Raw genomic sequence first — 17,751 nt, forward strand, 5'->3', positions numbered from 1 at the left:
ACAGAACAGTAGATTTAAGCTGCAATCTCTGCATGTCTTCCTTCATTGCTTCCATGAACCGCCTTAGTGGCCTTCCGCTTTTCCTCCTGCCTGTTAGCTTCATCTTCAACATTCCACCATCCCTGCTCTGTGCATGTTGAGACTACCGCCGCCTCCTTACACTCTCCTCCATCTGCTTCCTAATCTCACCATAGTTGACAATGTGGTCTGCAATCATCACAATCCATGGAAACTCCAGCCTGACATTGTCCTTTAACCTCTTCATCACAATAGCAAAGAAGAAAGGCTCAGGACCATCCCTGATGTAATCCCATGCCCAGGTTGAACCCCTCTGGTGCTGTGCAATACAGCAAATGTTGGTATAGAGCCAATAATAAGTAAATACAGGGTTATACCAATACTGATACTGACACTTTTAATATACCAAAGGCAGACAATATAGGGGAGAGCAGTGTGTCATCACTTATGAAATGACCACTAAAACACTGTGATGTTTTACTTTCCATGGCAACATACACTGAACTGAGGCTAGAAACAAAGTATCGATCCTATCAACCTAGTATCGATCTGATAGTGATATCAGCATTGGTATCGATGCTATCGATATTTCGATCGGCCCGCCCATCTCTTCCTTCTGCCACTCCTGCGCATACCTCACCACTATCTTGCTCATAACAAATGAATGTCAGGACTTTGGGATAAAGTATATCTGAATTCCACTTAAAGTAATACTTTGGCATTTTTCGCGGCCCGATTGGCTTTTGGGCCCTCATGTTGCCATATTTCTTTTAATTTTTATTTTGTAAAGAAAGAAACGTAATCGTCCCTGGAGACAGTGTGTGTCGCGAAGTGAAGGCTTATCTGTATGTTTTTTTTCAAGGGCACAAAGCTGCGGCTCCCACTTCGTTTCTCAGCCGCTGTATTCAGCACTAAGACTCCTTTCCTCTGGAGCGGTCTCCGTCAGCGTCTCGCGGATGCGGGACTTTGTGGAGCAATCAGTGGACTCGAGTTCTCTGACGTCACCGCTGCTGAGAGAGAGCGTTCGGGGCATCAGCAGCAGGCTAGCTGGCTAACTGCGGCTAACGTCAGCTATGGTCCACCACCATTGTCTCGTTTCTAAAATAAACAACTCATTGGAACCGCTCGCATAGCTCGGAGTACGCCGGGAGCATGGGGACCGCTTGGAATTTACACTCTAGCCGAAATCGCGATAGCGCACAGGAGCGAGGTGAGAGAGGCTTGCTACCTAACCGTTATCCATTGGTAAATGTGCTAGTTAGCTTGTTTACAGGACCACTGCAGTGAACACTGTGTGCTGGCGAGGGTACCCTCTAAATGGCTTATCTTATCTAACGTCAACTGAATATTCTGTGCTATCTGTGTTATGCTTTAGCTGTGATTCCAACTAACTACACTATAGTAGGTTCTGTCTTTAAAAAAAATCAGCTAGAGAAGGTTTGGGTTTTAAATGCTCCTTTGAGAGACGTGAGCTACCATTCACATATGAGCCACATGCTCCCGTCAGAGCACAGTAAGATGACCTGTATGTTCTGTGGATTCAGCATCACGAAGTTTGCAGTGTTTTGAAAGAGGAAACTGACCTGGTCTCTAAAAGCTGTCCCCTCTTTGCAGTGAAGTGCTTGCGACACTGATGCTAGCTGTAGGCTGTAGCTGAGAGCACTCAGGATGAGTGGGGCTGGAGAGCACACAGACATCCTGTCGGTGGGAGACGTGGTCAGAGACAGATGGAAAGTGGTAAGTCCCACTTTAGAAGGAAGAAAAATCACGCTGGTTCATTTCTTCACTATAATACACTTGTTCCGACAATGAGACTTGCCTTCCTTTTCAGGCCAGGAAGATAGGTGGAGGTGGGTTTGGGGAAATCTATGAGGTTCTGGATCAGCTGAGCCAGGCCACAGTGGCATTGAAGGTTGAGTCTGCTCAGCAGCCCAAGCAAGTGCTGAAGATGGAAGTGGCTGTGCTGAAGAAGCTTCAAGGTGAGTTATACTGTGCCAAATCACTGGCAGAGTAGCTGAAGTAATTCTTGGGCAGGGTGTTTTCTGCGCTTAAATGCATTTGGCACCCATCAGAGAGTTTTTGGGCTTCCACCAAAACATAAAGAAACAAAGGAAATTCACTAGGACTGCAATTTTTGAGGCATATTTGTTTGTGGAGGTGAATTTATTCCAGGTTAGACTACATTTGTGTTCATGAAATGACAAAAAAACGACAGGGAGATGCAGTCTTGTGTTGTCAGGTAACGCAGACTCTTTGTCTTAACTAAATGTAGACCATTCAAGATTAAGTGCAAAGTCACTCCCCACAGGCTCAGTTTGAAAAACCCTGTTTGGGGGAAAAATAGTATGTAAAATGCCTTTTCTACCATTTCTTCTTAAAAATAGAATTTCTTTAATTCAATTAAAGTTGTTATTTCATGTAAATGTGGGTCATCTAGAGCACACAACACTGCAAAAAATGTGGTGTATCAGAATCATGCTTTGTAGCTTGTTCAAACAGGAAAGTAATGGATGACTTGTGTATTATCTCTAAGGAAATGTCTAGGATTGTACCACTTCATCGATATTTGCCTGGTTGACTGCAGTTGGTTCATTGGTAAATGACATGACATTCAGAAATGGCACTGGCTTTTTTTCTGTGGTCTCCTGTCGTTTTTGCAGTCTTTATAAAGGGTGTGATACAAAGCTGAGATAATTCTTCTTTTCCCCTTGTGCAAAATAGAATATGTAACAGAAATGCAAACTATACAAAAAGAAGAAGAGCAAATTCTTGTTTTGTACATTGGCTTTTGTACATTACAATTATTATTACAAATAATCGGTGCTGGAAAATATGTATTACTGAAAGAAATGTGTATATATATTTTATATACTATATATATTTATTTGCTTTTATAAAAATATATACCGTATACAGTATAATTCTAATAAATAATAATAAAAAATTGATATCTTCGTTCAGATTTACTAAGACAGGCTGCAGGCATTAAAATGCGCAGATGATGGAAGGGTGTAAAATTCTTCGGGTGGTCTACTAACAATGCAGTAAATTCATTTTCAGCTCATTTAAGTAATGACCAGCAATCTTCCAACAGCACTGCAAATTAGCAGCTCATACATGAGGGAGCGAGTACTCTACTAACAAAAATGATACAGTGTAACACAGTTTTACACATTTTCTTTATATCATAGAAATTTAGACCAATGATAGGCAGCTGAAGGAGAATCATCTTGTTTCTGATATAATGGCTAACTCTTCTCATCTATCATAGAGGTTGAGACAGCTGTGCTCTGGATACGTCTGACAGCTCAAGTGGTGCAGAACTTTTTCTCGATCTCTGTGTGAAGCTGAAATCTGTCAGTAACAGCTGACCTGTACGACATGTAGAGGAGCAGAAAACTTTATTTGCTGTCACATCCTGACCCATACACATATTGAACTTACTGTTGATTCTTACTGTTAATGTGCTCTCTGCGTTTTTTTTTCTGCCTGCCACGTGAGGCTACAGTCAGTATTGCATGGCGTAGGAGTCAGACGGGAATCCAACACATTTCAGATGCGTCCTGTTAATTGCTTCATTTTCTCTGACATTTTAATATTGCGTGTCGTAGATCTGTTACTGGGGAGCAAAATAAAAAACTACATTGGAGTCGATTTGTAATGGAGCAGAGCGCTGTATGCAGACACACTCATCTGTGTGTTGAAATATGAATTAAAAACCCGAAACACTGTAAACACATTGCTGACTGTATAAAGTAAGTTGGCTGTCTGTTATACCCAATACACGACACAACCTTGTACAGTGATGAGCCACCTCTAATTCCTTTATATTTTGGTAGGGAAATGGGTATGCTTTCACTGCAATAGCAGTGTGTTTGACATCATTGTCGTGGTAACAAATAAAGTCATTGCCAATCAAATACTTCCCAGATGATGGATCAAAACCTCTTTCCTGCTCTTCTCTATACATATTGATGATAATTGGATTAATCACTCCATAAGACCAGTTACCAGACGTGTTGATTTGGGCTGGTATTTCTTTTTAGCCTGCCTTCTTTTGTTCTCCACTTGTCCAGTTTCCTTAGATTTTTCTAAGGACACGCTTAACACCGTGCAAATGTGCCAAATTATCAGCTAACAGTTCTTTGGGAATCACCGTGTTGATGTTTATCAAACTATGTTATCTTTGATGTTTTTCCTTGAGTCAGCTAAAAACATTGGAATGAGTCATGTTTTTTGCAAAAGGCTGCTAGTATCAAAATGCCTAAAGATGCATTTTAAGAACTGGTTCTTTGCTGACTTTTCTGTTATGTGGAGACAGCTCTGGTTCATCGAGTTAGGTGCTTTTTTTATATGCAAACAAAAATAAAAATCATTCCTTTGATAATGGGCTGGTAAAAAGTCTAGATGGAAAATGAGTGGAAAAGCAACCAATGTCCAAAGATGAATTTTGAAAGAACTTCAAAAATCCTGGAGAACTATTGCTCTAAAAAATACAAGAAAGCCTGACTCATTTGAAGCAAAAAATAAAGAAATGAGTGGTGGCTCAAGACTTTTGCACAGCACTGTATATCTTGTATAGGGATCTAATCCTTTGATGGGCTTGGCTCTAAACATGTTCAGCGTGAGACTAGGTAAAGAGCTGCAAGGCACACACAGATTTGAGTCATCCACCCTTGCTAGGTGTGCGCTTGTTCTCGTAACACATTCCCTGTCATTCGAATAAATTCAGATTCGCAGAAGCAACAATCACAATCACAGACATGGTATAAAACACGCTTTTTTCTGTGTTAAATTTAGCACAATTTGCAGTAACTTTCCAGCCATAAATCGCATTAATAGCTTAAATTACTCTCTGCCAGTGTTGGTCAAGTTACTTAAAAAAAGTAATCAGTAACTAATTACTGATTACTTCCCCCCAAAAGTAATCCTGTTACTTTACTGATTAATTATTTTCAAAAGTAATTAGTTACTTAGTTACTTTTTAAAAAACACGATTTACAACCTGAATAGGTGATAAAGCAATAGATCTTACAGCCCAATTCTACTTTTTCTGCATAATCCATCATACAAAATGTAATCAAATCTCTTTTTAAAACTTGTTTTATTAGTTTTAATCTTTATGCATCAAGCAAAAATGTAATTATATGCAACATTCTCTGACTGGAAGAAATTTGTTTAACATTTAAACCTTTTTTCTGCACATTCCAGCACATAAACTCACACTTACACTCAGTCTTTCAAATAGATGCAAGTAAAACACAGCAGAAAATAAATAAAATCAAACACTAGCGGTCCTGTTGCTCTATTTTCACCTGTAAAGCAGGAGTGGGGTAGGCAGATGTTTGCCCTGGTGCAGGTGTGCCGCAGCGGTCAGTTTCCCATTACGTGGTAGCGCACTTGGTGCTTGCTCGGAAGTTTAGGGGGGTTTTTTTTGCTGTAAAAAGAAGTTTTCTTCCCACGCACAACGGACGCTAATGTTTTTGTCACTTTTTATGGAATCAAACTCAAAGTAAGGTCAATACTTCCACGCTTTAAATGCTGCATGCTCATACTCTCTCCCGCACTCGATATATTATCCATTGTTGATCTGCACACAGCTGTTGTCACGAACGTCGCACTCGCCTACGTCACTGTCATGAGACATTCTCGCAAAAAAATCACGGTTTTAGTAACGCAGCGTGCTTACAGGAAAGTAATGGTAATCTAATTACCGTGTTTGCAATAGTAATCCCTTACTTTACTCGTTACTTGAAAAAAGTAATCGGATTACAGTAAGGCGTTACTGCCCATCTCTGTTCTCTGCCCCCCAAATTTTCTGGAGCAAAAGTAGCACTGACTCTGAACCTTATTAGTAAATCCTGATGGTAGTTTTTCAACACCAAATAGGGGTTTGAACATGAAGATGGGCAAAGCTCAAACTGTATAAATCTTTCTTTCACAGGCAAGGACCACGTGTGTCGCTTTGTGGGCTGTGGTAGGAATGATCGCTTCAACTATGTGGTGATGGAACTCCAGGTAAGAGCCTTGCAAATCAGCAGTAGTTTATTTAATCTGTTCTACTTCTTGAATTTGACGGTGTTGACTTTCTCTCTGAAGGGAAGGAACCTTGCAGATTTGCGCAGAACGATGACCCGCGGCACCTTTTCCGTCTCCACAACTTTAAGACTTGGCAAGCAGATTTTAGAGGCCATTGAAAGCATCCATTCTGTCGGCTTCTTGCACCGTGACATTAAACCAGTAAGTCGACCGTTGGGTTAGATCTTGTTTTATTTGAATATCACAAAAAGAAACTTTTAAACTTGTTTGTTTCTGTTAAAATTGTAGTCAAACTTTGCGATGGGAAGACTAGCCAGCACCTGCAGGTGCTGCTACATGCTCGATTTTGGTTTGGCCCGTCAGTTCACCAACTCCAGCCAGGAAGTCCGTCCAGTAAGTACTCTGTGCCGATTATACTAGAGCATAGTTGGGCTTTTAATCATAAAGGTACTTATATACATAAAATAATATGCTGAGAAATGGTTTTATAGCATAGTCTGCCAGCTGTTAAATTTCTTTTTTTTTTTGGAAATTGATTTTAAATAGTGCCCAAAATAAATCAAAAAGAAGTTAGAAATGCATCACCCATGTTCTGTATATAAAAGTGCCAGTATGTATGTACACACGTAGACTCCCTGTGTAATGTTGTGCAGTTTAAAATCCTAACTTGATGTTAAACAAAAAAATATTGCTCTAGAGCGCCAGAGCGTGATCCAGGTGTAATCCAGGGATTACAGAGTCAGAGGTATACATTAGAGTTCACACACAACTGCTGCTTTAACTCAGCATGTCATCATGTGACGTGAGCCTGGGACTCCACACTCAGAGCTAAAGTGTGTTACTTATGAGTTTTAAATGTGGTTTTAGCTTTGTGCTTGCTTTACATTTACACCCGTTTATCACTATCACTCTGCCAAATCTCTCTTTTCTTTCAGCCTCGTCCCGTGGCAGGCTTCAGAGGAACTGTGCGATACGCTTCAATCAATGCTCACAAGAATAAGGTGAGCTTGCACTGTAGATGTATTGAGCACATCGATTATATGGAAGTTGGATGTAGCCCCTGAGTCTGAAAAGTGAAGTGCCTTAAACTTAGCTTCTCTTTAATGGCCAGCAGGGGGCGACTCCTGTTGTTACAAAATAGTTTGGGTTGTATAGAAGTCTATGGGAAAACAGACCTTGCCTCCTTCGCTCTGTGACCTCGTCTTATCTTCCCTAACGAGTTAATGACCCAGTGGCTGGTTTCAGATCATAATGAATAAAACATGAAGTTTGTCAGTCTAAGAGTCAGAAAAGAGGGTTGTCTGGAATATGCTCAAATCATGTCTCAGATCCAGTTTTAAGAATCCAGTAGGTGAATATGGTGAAAATTGCTCAAATTGGGGCTTCATAACAGAACTTCACTAATCATATGGTGATATCACAGTGGCAGTGAGGAAACACTATTCCTGAGTATATACGTCTAGTTTTGGGAGCATATGTGTTTGTCATAGACATGGCAGGAAAGTCAAAATCCCTGCTGGCATTAGGTCCAATTTTACCCTTTAACCCCCGTGCCCCTTTTCTTGTGTCCAAATTTGCAGGAAATGGGTCGTCACGATGACCTGTGGTCGCTCTTCTACATGCTGGTAGAATTTATGGTTGGTCAGCTTCCCTGGAGAAAAATTAAGGACAAAGTATGTGCCTCAGTGAGTTCATTACTACATTTTAGCAATACACTGTAAGGTCATCCTCTCACTCTTTTCCCTCCTGTCTTCCCAGGAGCAAGTAGGAAATCTAAAAGAGACATACGATCATCGACTCATGCTGAAGCACCTTCCCTCAGAGTTTAGTACCTTCTTGGAGCACATCATGACCTTGGACTATTACACTAAGCCTGACTATCAGGTTGGCATTCACTCCCTTGTTTGGCTTATTTTGCATGTGCTGTTTTTTCTTCTGCAACTGTAAAATGCTGATGCATGTGTTTTCTTTTTATTCTCCGTGACAGCTCCTGATGTCTGTGTTCGAGAATGCCATGAAGAGCCACAACGTGCTGGAGAATGACCCCTATGACTGGGAGAAATGTGATTCAGAGGATATGCTGACCATCACTGCCGCAGCAACCACTGCTCAGCAGCTCACCCGCCTCACGCCAGCATACTTAGGGTACGTGTTTGAAATGCCGTAGGTCCATCGTTTAACTCACACTTCCTTCACACTCGGTTGGGTATGCGCTCAGTTATATAGCTGCAGCTTTTTTTAGACTCGAAATCTGCACAGTCAGATATCCCTGAGAAATCACTGCTCTAAATTATGTTATGGGAACGAGTTGCAAGGTGACCTTCCGGTCTCTTCCACAGCATGGCCAATGCTTCAGTGCTGCCAGGCGAGCTGCAGAGGGAGAACACTGAGGATGTCCTGCAAGGGGAGCGCCTCAGTGACGCTGACAACTGCCCCCCGATACCCACGCCGACCACCCCTGGTGCAGACGTATGGGAAGAGATGGACCGTAACAAAAACCATAAACACGCTCAGCCAATGATCAGGAAGGTCAGTGGAATGTACTTTAATGTAAAGTATGATGCTCTTAGCTCGGGATGTAATACTCATACAGTAATGCTGCTCTTTTGTGCTGTCGGGTGGATCATTTTGCAACACTACGCTGGCTGCTCATGCCCCCCAGTCATCACACATCATCACAGAGTGTTTCCCATAAATATGATTTAAGAATACATTTATTTTTCAATGAGAAAAGCTCTCTCTGACCTCTGCTCCTACATCTTCCTCTGCTAAACTTTGGTTGAAATTGCTCACTGTCTTCTTGACGAATTGGTAAAGAAGAAACAACTTGGGCTGCCTTCCCCTCTTTTTAAAGTGTCTTGCTACAGTTTCTGAAACTCCTTCTTCCTCTTTCTTTTTTTCCCCAGGTTGTGAGTGAGGATGAACACAGTCAGAACCAGGGAAACCAAAGTCCAAACACCGGCTCCATGCAGAGCTCACCTAGACGGGTGCGTTCAGAGACAATGTTTTTGGAACGGGCTGCACCGTTGCTCCGGAGGATGAGACACAGCCAGAGCTTGGCTTTTGAAAAGAGGCTCGGACCAGAACCCAAGCCCACCATTGAGCGATTCCTTGAGGCCTAGTCAGTAATTAAAAATTGCAATTAAACAAAAGCTTCAGCCTTTAAGCAGACACATTCTTACCTTAATGCTTACAATGTGTCATTTCAGCCTGGGCAAACAGCGGCCTGTCCTTTCTCACGTTGGAGAAAAGTCAATTCCTGAAAAAGGCCCTGAGCAGCAGATGTCTTCCTGCAATGAAGAGCGCTCTGGCACAGCAACCCCCGACCCAGAGGAAGCCGCAGCAAGCAGCGGCTTTGTTGCTGTAAACTTTAGTCCTGTGCCTCAAGAGGGAGACTCTCAGGAGTGGGTGATGCTGGAGCTAGAGCAAGGATCTGGAGGAAGCAAGCCAGCAGCAGAAGCATCACACGAGGGCAAGCCTGGGTCTCACATTGCTGCTGACACGGAGAACCACTCGTCCGAGCGGCAGGATGGCCAGTCCACCGGTGTGCCCAGCAGCCCTGTGCTGTCACAGATGGCCATGCCTGGCACGTGGTTACTGGGACACAGAAGGCTGCCGGGCATGCTGGGACAAATGCCTTCAGTCATTATGGGAAGGTCCCAGATGGAGCAGGTAGGAATAACAATAATCTTGTTGTACATTAACTGAGATCAACACAGGGGAGATGAATTCGACTAAACAGGTTCAACTTAAGGCTGACTTCACAAAGAGTTTCCACAGTTGCTATGCAAATGTAGATGCAATTTGAATGTTGGATGGATAATTTTAAGAATAAAATTTAACAGCGTACAACAGAAAAGAAATATCCAGTTATTACCAGAGGTGGGACCAAGTCATTGTTTTGCAAGTCTCAAGTAAGTCTCAAGTCTTTATCCTCAAGTCTCAAGTCAAGTCTCAAGTAATGTCAGGCAAGTCAGAGTCGAGTCTCAAGTCACTGGTGTAAAAGTCCGAGTCAAGTCACAAGTCTGAAACTTTGAATTTCAAGTCCTTTCGAGTCTTTAAAAAAAAAAAAAAAACGAAAAAATAATGTTGCAGTTATGCTAAATGTAAATATTAGACCATGTAATTTTTAAATCTGTGTTTTTCTCAACACATGACAAAATAGTGAACTTAGAAAATATACACAAATTGTGAAATTGTACCTCTTTAAAATGCAGCTCAATTAAACCTAGCTCCAAGAATAATTTTCACCGACAGTTCTGAGATAAGCTGCATGTCATTCTTGGATGCGGTTGTAGGACCAGCTTTAAAATCGCATGACAAAAATATCATACATATTAAAAAAAACTGCATCACCAACGTAGCCTGGCCAACATTTGCTAGTTAGATGAAGTCAGCTATCTCATCGTAGCATATTTATATGCATATTTATAATCATACGGCTCTTGGAGTGAGTGCATACACTCATGAAGTTTAGTAACTTCAGGTCACTGCAACAAGCCCAGGTACAGTTTACCGACGGATGGGTACAGGACCTTGAAATGCACCGTGTAGAACGAAAGACCATCGTACGTATCATAAGTTTACCACTCTCACAAATCGTCGTCATAAATACACATTCCTTAACCGTTTATTAATAGGACCTTTGAGCTCAACGGTAATTAATTAGTAGTGGAAATAATTTCTGGTAGCATCACAGAAATGTAGCAGTGACAACAATATTGTATGCTGTAATCGTACTGGACAATTAGTGATACAAAAAACCTGTTTTATCCTGTGAATAAAAGTATATGTTTTTGTCAATGTACCATAATAACAGAAGCGAAACGCAATATTGTGTCAGGACAATTCACTATTTATGCACAATAAACAAAGGAGCATAGCGCGACAATTTCTGTTCAGCGCCAGACTTGCTTGTAACCTATATCACCAATTATGTTATGAAAATGACGCATTAACTACAACAGCAGACTGACCTTCGTGTAAATGCTTGGAGCAGACTAACCTGTGAGCTGGAGTGTTCTGGGACGTTATATTTGATCTTTGAATGGCTGCAATCCAGACCATCCGTCGCGTCTTTGTTACTTCGGAAACATGGCTCGAACAATTTCTCTTCAACGACGTAATCCGATAACAACCAATCTCTTTACCCGTCGGCTTCCCGTGGCTGTCATGCGACCGGCTATTGCAGTTAATAATACAACAGCTTCTTGACATTTTTGTGTTTCTTTTTATCGCTGTGTAACTGATTTCAATTGAAAGCCTGCGTGCGCTAGTACCGCTTGCCACGAGTTCCCAGAATCCTTTGCGGTTCTACCCGTGAATGACGTCACATTTTCAATCTCTATATAATATGCATGTTAAATTTTATATTTGGGGTAAAATATCAAGTCTTTTCAAGTAAACCGGTTCAAGTCCAATTCAAGTCCCAAGTCATTGGTGTAAAAGTCCAAGTCAAGTCACAAGTCTTAGAACATTTTTTCAAGTCAAGTCTAAAGTCATAAAATTAATGACTCGAGTCTGACTCGAGTCCAAGTCATGTGACTCGAGTCCACACCTCTGGTTATTACATGCAAGGTTAATATTATATCAGTTAGCTATTGTCTTTAATCTTAAATGTTATTCCCATCTAATAATCATCTAATTCCCTTCAGTCCTCCAGCTGTGCGCCACAATCACCTGTACAGGAGAGGAGTGATGCAATACCTCTAGAGGCACCATGTGCTAAATCTGAGGAAGGGAAGTTGGACTTGGCTCCTGTCCCAAGCCTTGCCAAAGGCCCCACAGCTCATCTGGCCAACGACAGAGACCCAGAGAGCGATTCTGGTCTGCCCGATCGCTCATCGGAGCCGAATCAGCAGCCTCAAGCCGATACCGTGGGCGGTGCTGTGGAGAGCACAGTCACCGTGTCCTCCTCGCCGCCTCCTGCTCTGCTCAAACGAAGGGACTCTCCCTCATCGCCAAGGTTGAGTCGAATCCCTGTCCGAGATCCCAGCAACCCCCTGGACTCTCCGAGCAGGGACTTGAACATAGAGAAGCGTAACCGCTGGAGCAGTCCCATCCCTGGCTCCCCCACCCACTCACCCTCTCCATCTCTGTCCTGTGACAACCTCCCCTCCGCCCTGCCCAGAGACAGGCTCTCCTCAGACCGAGGCTCCAGATCCGACTGTGCAGGAGAAGACCCTCTCTCGCTGTCCTTGTCATCATGCAGTAAAAGTAAAATCCCACGTCCTGTGAGTGCCACGTTTGTGCCGGAGCAACTCACTAGCAGGTTTCTGCCCCGGCCACCTCCTGGGAAACCGCCCATCCGCCCATGTGTAGACAACAGGTATGTGGTCCAAACTGGGGAAATGTGATACAATCATTGTTTCCCAGTAGTTTTTTTTCTCACCTGCCCAAGAAAGTGAAATGATCTATAATTGATGTACTACTAATAATAATCCACTCATTCCTGTTCTGAATGTTCAGCTTCTGCTAACCAGTTAACTCTAAACTCTGAACCAGTAAGCAGTAAAATGTGCAAATGTCTGATGTGATTTGTGTGTAACTTTTGAGGACTCATGAATGCCCGCTCTAATCCACACACAAGTACGAAGCAATTTGACCAAACATAAAATTAATTTACAAATGCATACGATTTTACGATGCATGCGCACGTGGAGATTTGAGACTAATTTCATGCTGCTGGCTTCGGACAGATCCATGAATGTACGCAGTAGTCAACTCCCAGTGTAAAACTGGGACATCTGGGCAATACATAACTGTATATCTAACACAGCAGAGACAAAACAAATTTATGTTGTCAACAAAAGTGACAAAAGAAATTAAACTACAGCCTTACATTAAAAAAATCAACTATATGATTCTGTTTGGGTACAATGAGTTTTAAAAAAAGTGAAAATAGGGCAAATAATAATCTTTTTTTTCTTTGACTGCACAAAAATCAAAGCATCCATCCGTCATATTAAGTCTGTTTGAAAACAAACAACAACAAAAGGATGGACACTGCCAATAGGATAAGCATACAATGAAACTGGAAGCACTGCTGAACTTTGTGTATACAGACAAACATAAACAATCATACTATTAAAATAACAGAATAATAAAAAGTAGGTTCTTTGCTATAATAAATTAGAACGATAAATAAATATGTAATAATCCTAATGATAGCAGCTAATACTAATACACAGTAATTCAAATAGCTGCTGAGAATTAGTTTTGTTTTTTTGTTTTTTTTGCAGACGGCGGCGGTTAAGGGTGCGTGCCAGCAGCACCAGCGACGCAGACTTCCTGGCGAGCCTGACCCAGCTGATGCAGGACCGCAGCGGGATGCTCTTCAGCCCGCCTCCTTGCCCTCGCAGCTCATCTTCCTCCCTACAGCGTTCGCTCAGCTCCTCCCCGTCCCGGGAGCTCCGCGACGGCGGGGCACTGCAGGGCCGTAGCCGCTCTCCGTCTAGCTTATCTGGCTCCCCTCCTCGGCACGCTCACCCTCCGGACAGGTCTGGCGGGCTGGGTCAGTGGAGCCACGGCTCCAGAGGAAGGGGTTCGATCTACGAGGGTAAAGGCTCCGGCAAAGTGACTTGATGTGGCCGTGTTTCCACACAAATGACTGATCCGTATCGTGCAACTTGTAGCGAGAGGCTGCCTCACATCCAGTCACCCAGATAGCATGTGTAAATATGGTATTTACTCAAGGGAATGTACTGTATGTAATGTAAAGTGTATGATAAATTGTATTTATTTATTTATTCATTCATTCCTTGGATGTGTCTCTCAGAATACTTGACTTTGGTGGCTTGATACCTGCAGCAGAAACACAAATAGTGAGAAAATCTTGAGATTGCCAACTTTTACCTCTCATATCACTACACTCTCTTAACACTCCATATAGGCCTACTATGAGACCAAAAAGGTTATGTTTAATACTTGAGGGATGTAAAGAAATCTAAAATAAAGTAATGCTAATTGTAGATATGTACCATTAGGAAAATGGTATACACTAATAGAGACCATGTACTCACATTTAGAACACTACAGTAGTAAACAACACCACAAGCAGCACACAGACATCAGCATTCATGTATAGAAGCAGGGCATGCAGTCCCATATTGACCTCACTCCTGTAAAACTGCTAGATTAATTATAGTATGTAACAATGAATTGCTCATTTTGGCATATCAGAGTGTAATAGTGTGCTCTTACTTTGCTATAAAGTATTTAACATGCAGAAGGCATCAGCATATTAGAATGTACATGTTTAAGTGCACTCATACTTTAGTATTGTAATCGTGCATGAGTGTCATTGCAAATGATTTCTGGGTTGTTTTTTTGTTTTTTTTATTTGTACAATTGGCTGAAGCATCTGCATTTTTATTGAGCTGCTTCTGATCAAAATACATCCATGACATAGACCAGCAATGACTTGGACTATTCCTTCTCATGAGTTTTAAATTGTATCTTGTTGTTGTGCTTCATGCTTATCTTAAAGACAGTTTTAATATAGTTTACACTATAAGTAAGTAAACAAATGACAGCTCCCCCACAAAAGGTTTTCCACCCCTTTACGTCTCTGCTTCTTGATAATTAACAGAATTTATGCAGTTTCTGTTAGAATCAGCCAGTTATCAGATAAGGGGGAAAGAATGCACAGATGAACCTCGACTGAGCACGCTCAAGTGAAAAAGTGAGGTCAGACAACATCTAATATTTAGATAAAGGTAGATTAACTATACATCACACTGTGTGGTCTTTAAGATATGATGAGACCTGATTACCTGCATACAGTAGTTCATGATACTGTGATGATCACGTTATCAGCTTAATACAGTACTTTTCTCTTTGAGTGGAGGCTTACTTGTTGTCCTAAAAGTAGAATGGAAGACAGACTTCAGCTATCACAGTCCTCTACTTAGTTGTGCTGCAACAGGACTTCCGGTGATGCACTGAACACTACAATTCCATTGATGTGCCATGATGTGATGTTTGTCTACTCAACCCCAGTTTGTGTTTTATTGTCATCTTTCTATGTTCTTTTCTTTCCTTTTCCCTCATCTCCCCCAGTTGTTTATAGCAGAAAACCACCCCTCCCTAAGTTTGGTTCTGGTCTCTTCCTGTTAAAAGAGAGTTCTTCTTTTCCACTGTTGCCAAGTGTTTCCTCTTAGGGGATTGTGTGATTATTGGGATTTTCTCTCAAATATTGTAGGGTATTTGTTGGCTCCATATTTTAGTGGATTGCATGTTTGTTTGGTAAATGAAAGGTGGCAATATAAATTCAAGTGAACCAAAATGGAAATTTGCTGGCACCAGTGTACAACTTCAACAGTTCCATTAGTGAAAATGTCTTAACATTTAAATGCTAATTTTTTATTTTATTTTATTTTTTAGATTTAAAGTAAAATAAGTGTTCTGGATTCATAGCATCATCCAACATGCAGGAAAGTGTACGAAAAAGCTTTATAGTATAAAATATGTTTATTTACAATATAAGGTAAGCTGACAGTTTTTATGTCATAATGAAAGGTCTTTAAAAGTTATGCATACATATATTCTGCTCTCCTCCAATTAGCATACAGTAGTTCATAAACAGCCAGGAACTGCACCAAATGTATGACATGCTTAATTATAGAAGGACAAAACTTTGAGCGGATGACAAAAATGGTTGGAACCCTAAATGAGAAGCCAGCACCACACGAAACCTAAAAACCACAGGTTTCTTTTGAGGTCTAGAAGAGCGGCGCAGACTGTCTGGGGTCGTCTGGTAAAACGCTGATGGAGTCCTCCGCCTTTCCACACAGCATGCAGAGCATAGTGTACTCCTGGACAACACAGAAAAAGACCCGTAAAGTAACAGAATCCACAGTGTGAATCTCGACCGGTTTGGTGACGACAGCGCTACTTGCCTGATATTCATCGACAACAGAGAATGTGTATTCGTGCCTGGCGATGACGTGGTCACAGTTTTTACAAACATCTGGAAAGACAAACAGATGACGGCATTATTTTTAAACTTGCTTCTGGATGGGTTTTCCCACAGTCTGGAAGGAAAATAAAACGACAGCAAAAAAAAAAAGAAAGACAGATTCACTATAAACTACTGTGTATGACCATTTTGATTTAATAATAATAACAACACTATATCTAGGAGGAAAAGAAAGGAGGAAAGAAACTTGTTGCATCCTATTACAGTGCCACGCTCTGATTCGGTGAGCTCTTTAGAACGACCCATTCGCTCACAAATGTTTGTAAAGGCAGACTGCGAGGCTACGTGATTGATTTTACACATCTAAATTAAAATACTTAACATACTTTTGAATTCTAAATTAAGATTAAAACTAAATTAAGGACGTCATGTTTTCGGTGGGAGAAACGTTTCATCACTCATCCAAGTGACTTCTTTAGTCTCACCTGACTGCACGTTTCTTTAGAAAAAAATGCAAGTAATCTCTTTTAGCCCAAAATTCAGGCTTCAGACTGCCTGAAAACCCTCCATTTCAGGCATTTTCTTTCCCTAATCTTGGATCTGTATGTTGCCAGTGAGAGTGGATATCCATAATATGGTCACCTCAGACATCCCCAATCAGAAGAAGCTTGGCCTAAAAAGGGAGAGTCTGTTTTGTGTCATCCACTCATTTCATGCAGTAGATGAGGGCGCACCCAGGCCCAGCTTAAGATGAATGTGAATGAAATCAAAGCTACTCTAGTAGATTGCATACAGTTACAGAGCTGTACATGAGAGTAAGGAGTCGTCTTTAAAGACTTTCCACAAGCTTTTGGAATTTGGCTCTTATCCATCTACAAGAGCACTTATGTATCGTCCAGAGGTTATGGGATTTTCCATGGAACCCACTACGTGGAAAGGGAAATAAAAAATTGCAAGGACAGTTTTCTATAAGATGTCAGTGCAGCCATACAGGTCCTTCTCCAAACCTAACAGACTGCCTGGGAATACATAACAGTAGGTGGGGTGTGGGCCACATACTACCGCCCCATTGAAGTGCATTTTTATCTGGTGGCACTGCTATTATCTTCAGGTTTTCTCTTCTAGTTGGAGCACTGTTGGGAGAGACTAACGGTCATATGTGACGATCTCTTCTCCATCATCGTCCTCGGTGGCCTTGTTGCTGATCATCACGAAGTCCCTGTGATGGCAGTTGGCACAGCCCAGGTAGTTCATCAAGTAGGAGCCGTTCTCCAGACAAGTGTTACCCTGTGCGGGGAATAAAGCATTGCAAACATATTTTGGCTCCTTAACGTGATTCTTAAGTATTTTATCAGAGCATCACTGTTTGTTTTGGATTGTTTACCAAACGGAAGTGAGACAAACGTCACTCATAGCTAAGTGTAGCGTTAGCTGGACGGGGTACTTTAAGTTTAGTCACTCGGTATCATCAACTTACCCGGTCCGGATACTCTTTCTGCACACAGCCGTTGCACATTTTAACCAAATAAAAATTTAACTAATTAAAATAATTATAATTATTAAAGAAGAAAAAACGCCACACATACAGTAACACCCAGCTAACAAATATGTAGAAAAACCGCCTCTTCCGCACGGGACGGCGGTCTCTGTAGCCCAACCAGAGCTGTAAAACATCCTGAACGGCGGACATTGCTCGAAATCCTTCTACTTGCCCCATCATACCTTTTGTAGATCTACGACATCTCCTTTCCTCTCACAAGCTTCCGGTCTCCGGA

At 41.6% G+C, this 17,751-nt stretch overlaps 2 protein-coding genes across 2 annotated transcripts; one reads left to right on the top strand and one right to left on the bottom strand.

The window, feature by feature from the left end:
- The first annotated feature begins 644 nt into the window (after positions 1 to 644).
- Positions 645 to 14,468, top strand: ttbk2b (tau tubulin kinase 2b). Its single transcript, XM_085382597.1, has 15 exons — positions 645 to 1,228; positions 1,633 to 1,755; positions 1,850 to 1,997; positions 5,963 to 6,036; positions 6,118 to 6,258; positions 6,346 to 6,450; positions 6,993 to 7,058; positions 7,638 to 7,730; positions 7,816 to 7,941; positions 8,045 to 8,202; positions 8,397 to 8,586; positions 8,964 to 9,178; positions 9,267 to 9,729; positions 11,712 to 12,385; positions 13,299 to 14,468. The coding sequence occupies exons 2-15, from the start codon at positions 1,687 to 1,689 to the stop codon at positions 13,639 to 13,641; spliced, it is 2,865 nt and encodes a 954-aa protein (XP_085238723.1). The 5' UTR covers positions 645 to 1,228; positions 1,633 to 1,686; the 3' UTR covers positions 13,642 to 14,468.
- A 1,041-nt stretch (positions 14,469 to 15,509) lies between these two features.
- On the bottom strand, positions 15,510 to 17,639 carry churc1 (churchill domain containing 1). Its single transcript, XM_085382599.1, has 4 exons — positions 17,454 to 17,639; positions 17,128 to 17,263; positions 15,957 to 16,027; positions 15,510 to 15,872 (listed from the first exon to the last, which is right to left on the bottom strand). Exons 1-4 carry the CDS (start codon positions 17,490 to 17,492, stop codon positions 15,780 to 15,782), a joined length of 339 nt encoding a protein of 112 aa, XP_085238725.1. The 5' UTR covers positions 17,493 to 17,639; the 3' UTR covers positions 15,510 to 15,779.
- Between the last annotated feature and the right edge of the window lie 112 nt (positions 17,640 to 17,751).

Source organism: Rhamphochromis longiceps, linkage group LG15, assembly GCF_057381845.1.
Source record: "Rhamphochromis longiceps isolate RC_006_pf linkage group LG15, R_longiceps_female_GT1.1, whole genome shotgun sequence".
NCBI classification, from domain to species: domain Eukaryota; kingdom Metazoa; phylum Chordata; class Actinopteri; order Cichliformes; family Cichlidae; genus Rhamphochromis; species Rhamphochromis longiceps.

Coding starts and splice junctions, on each gene's coding strand:
- ttbk2b (XM_085382597.1), top strand. CDS start 1,687: ATGAGTGGGGCTGGAGAGCACACAGACATCCTGTCGGTGGGAGACGTG. Junction 7,731..7,815: donor GGAGAAAAATTAAGGACAAA/GTATGTGCCTCA, acceptor CTGTCTTCCCAG/GAGCAAGTAGGAAATCTAAA. Junction 9,730..11,711: donor GAAGGTCCCAGATGGAGCAG/GTAGGAATAACA, acceptor AATTCCCTTCAG/TCCTCCAGCTGTGCGCCACA.
- churc1 (XM_085382599.1), bottom strand. CDS start 17,492: ATGTGCAACGGCTGTGTGCAGAAAGAGTATCCGGACCGG. Junction 16,028..17,127: donor AGAGATCGTCACATATGACC/GTTAGTCTCTCC, acceptor TTGTCTTTCCAG/ATGTTTGTAAAAACTGTGAC. Junction 15,873..15,956: donor CTGTTGTCGATGAATATCAG/GCAAGTAGCGCT, acceptor TGTGTTGTCCAG/GAGTACACTATGCTCTGCAT.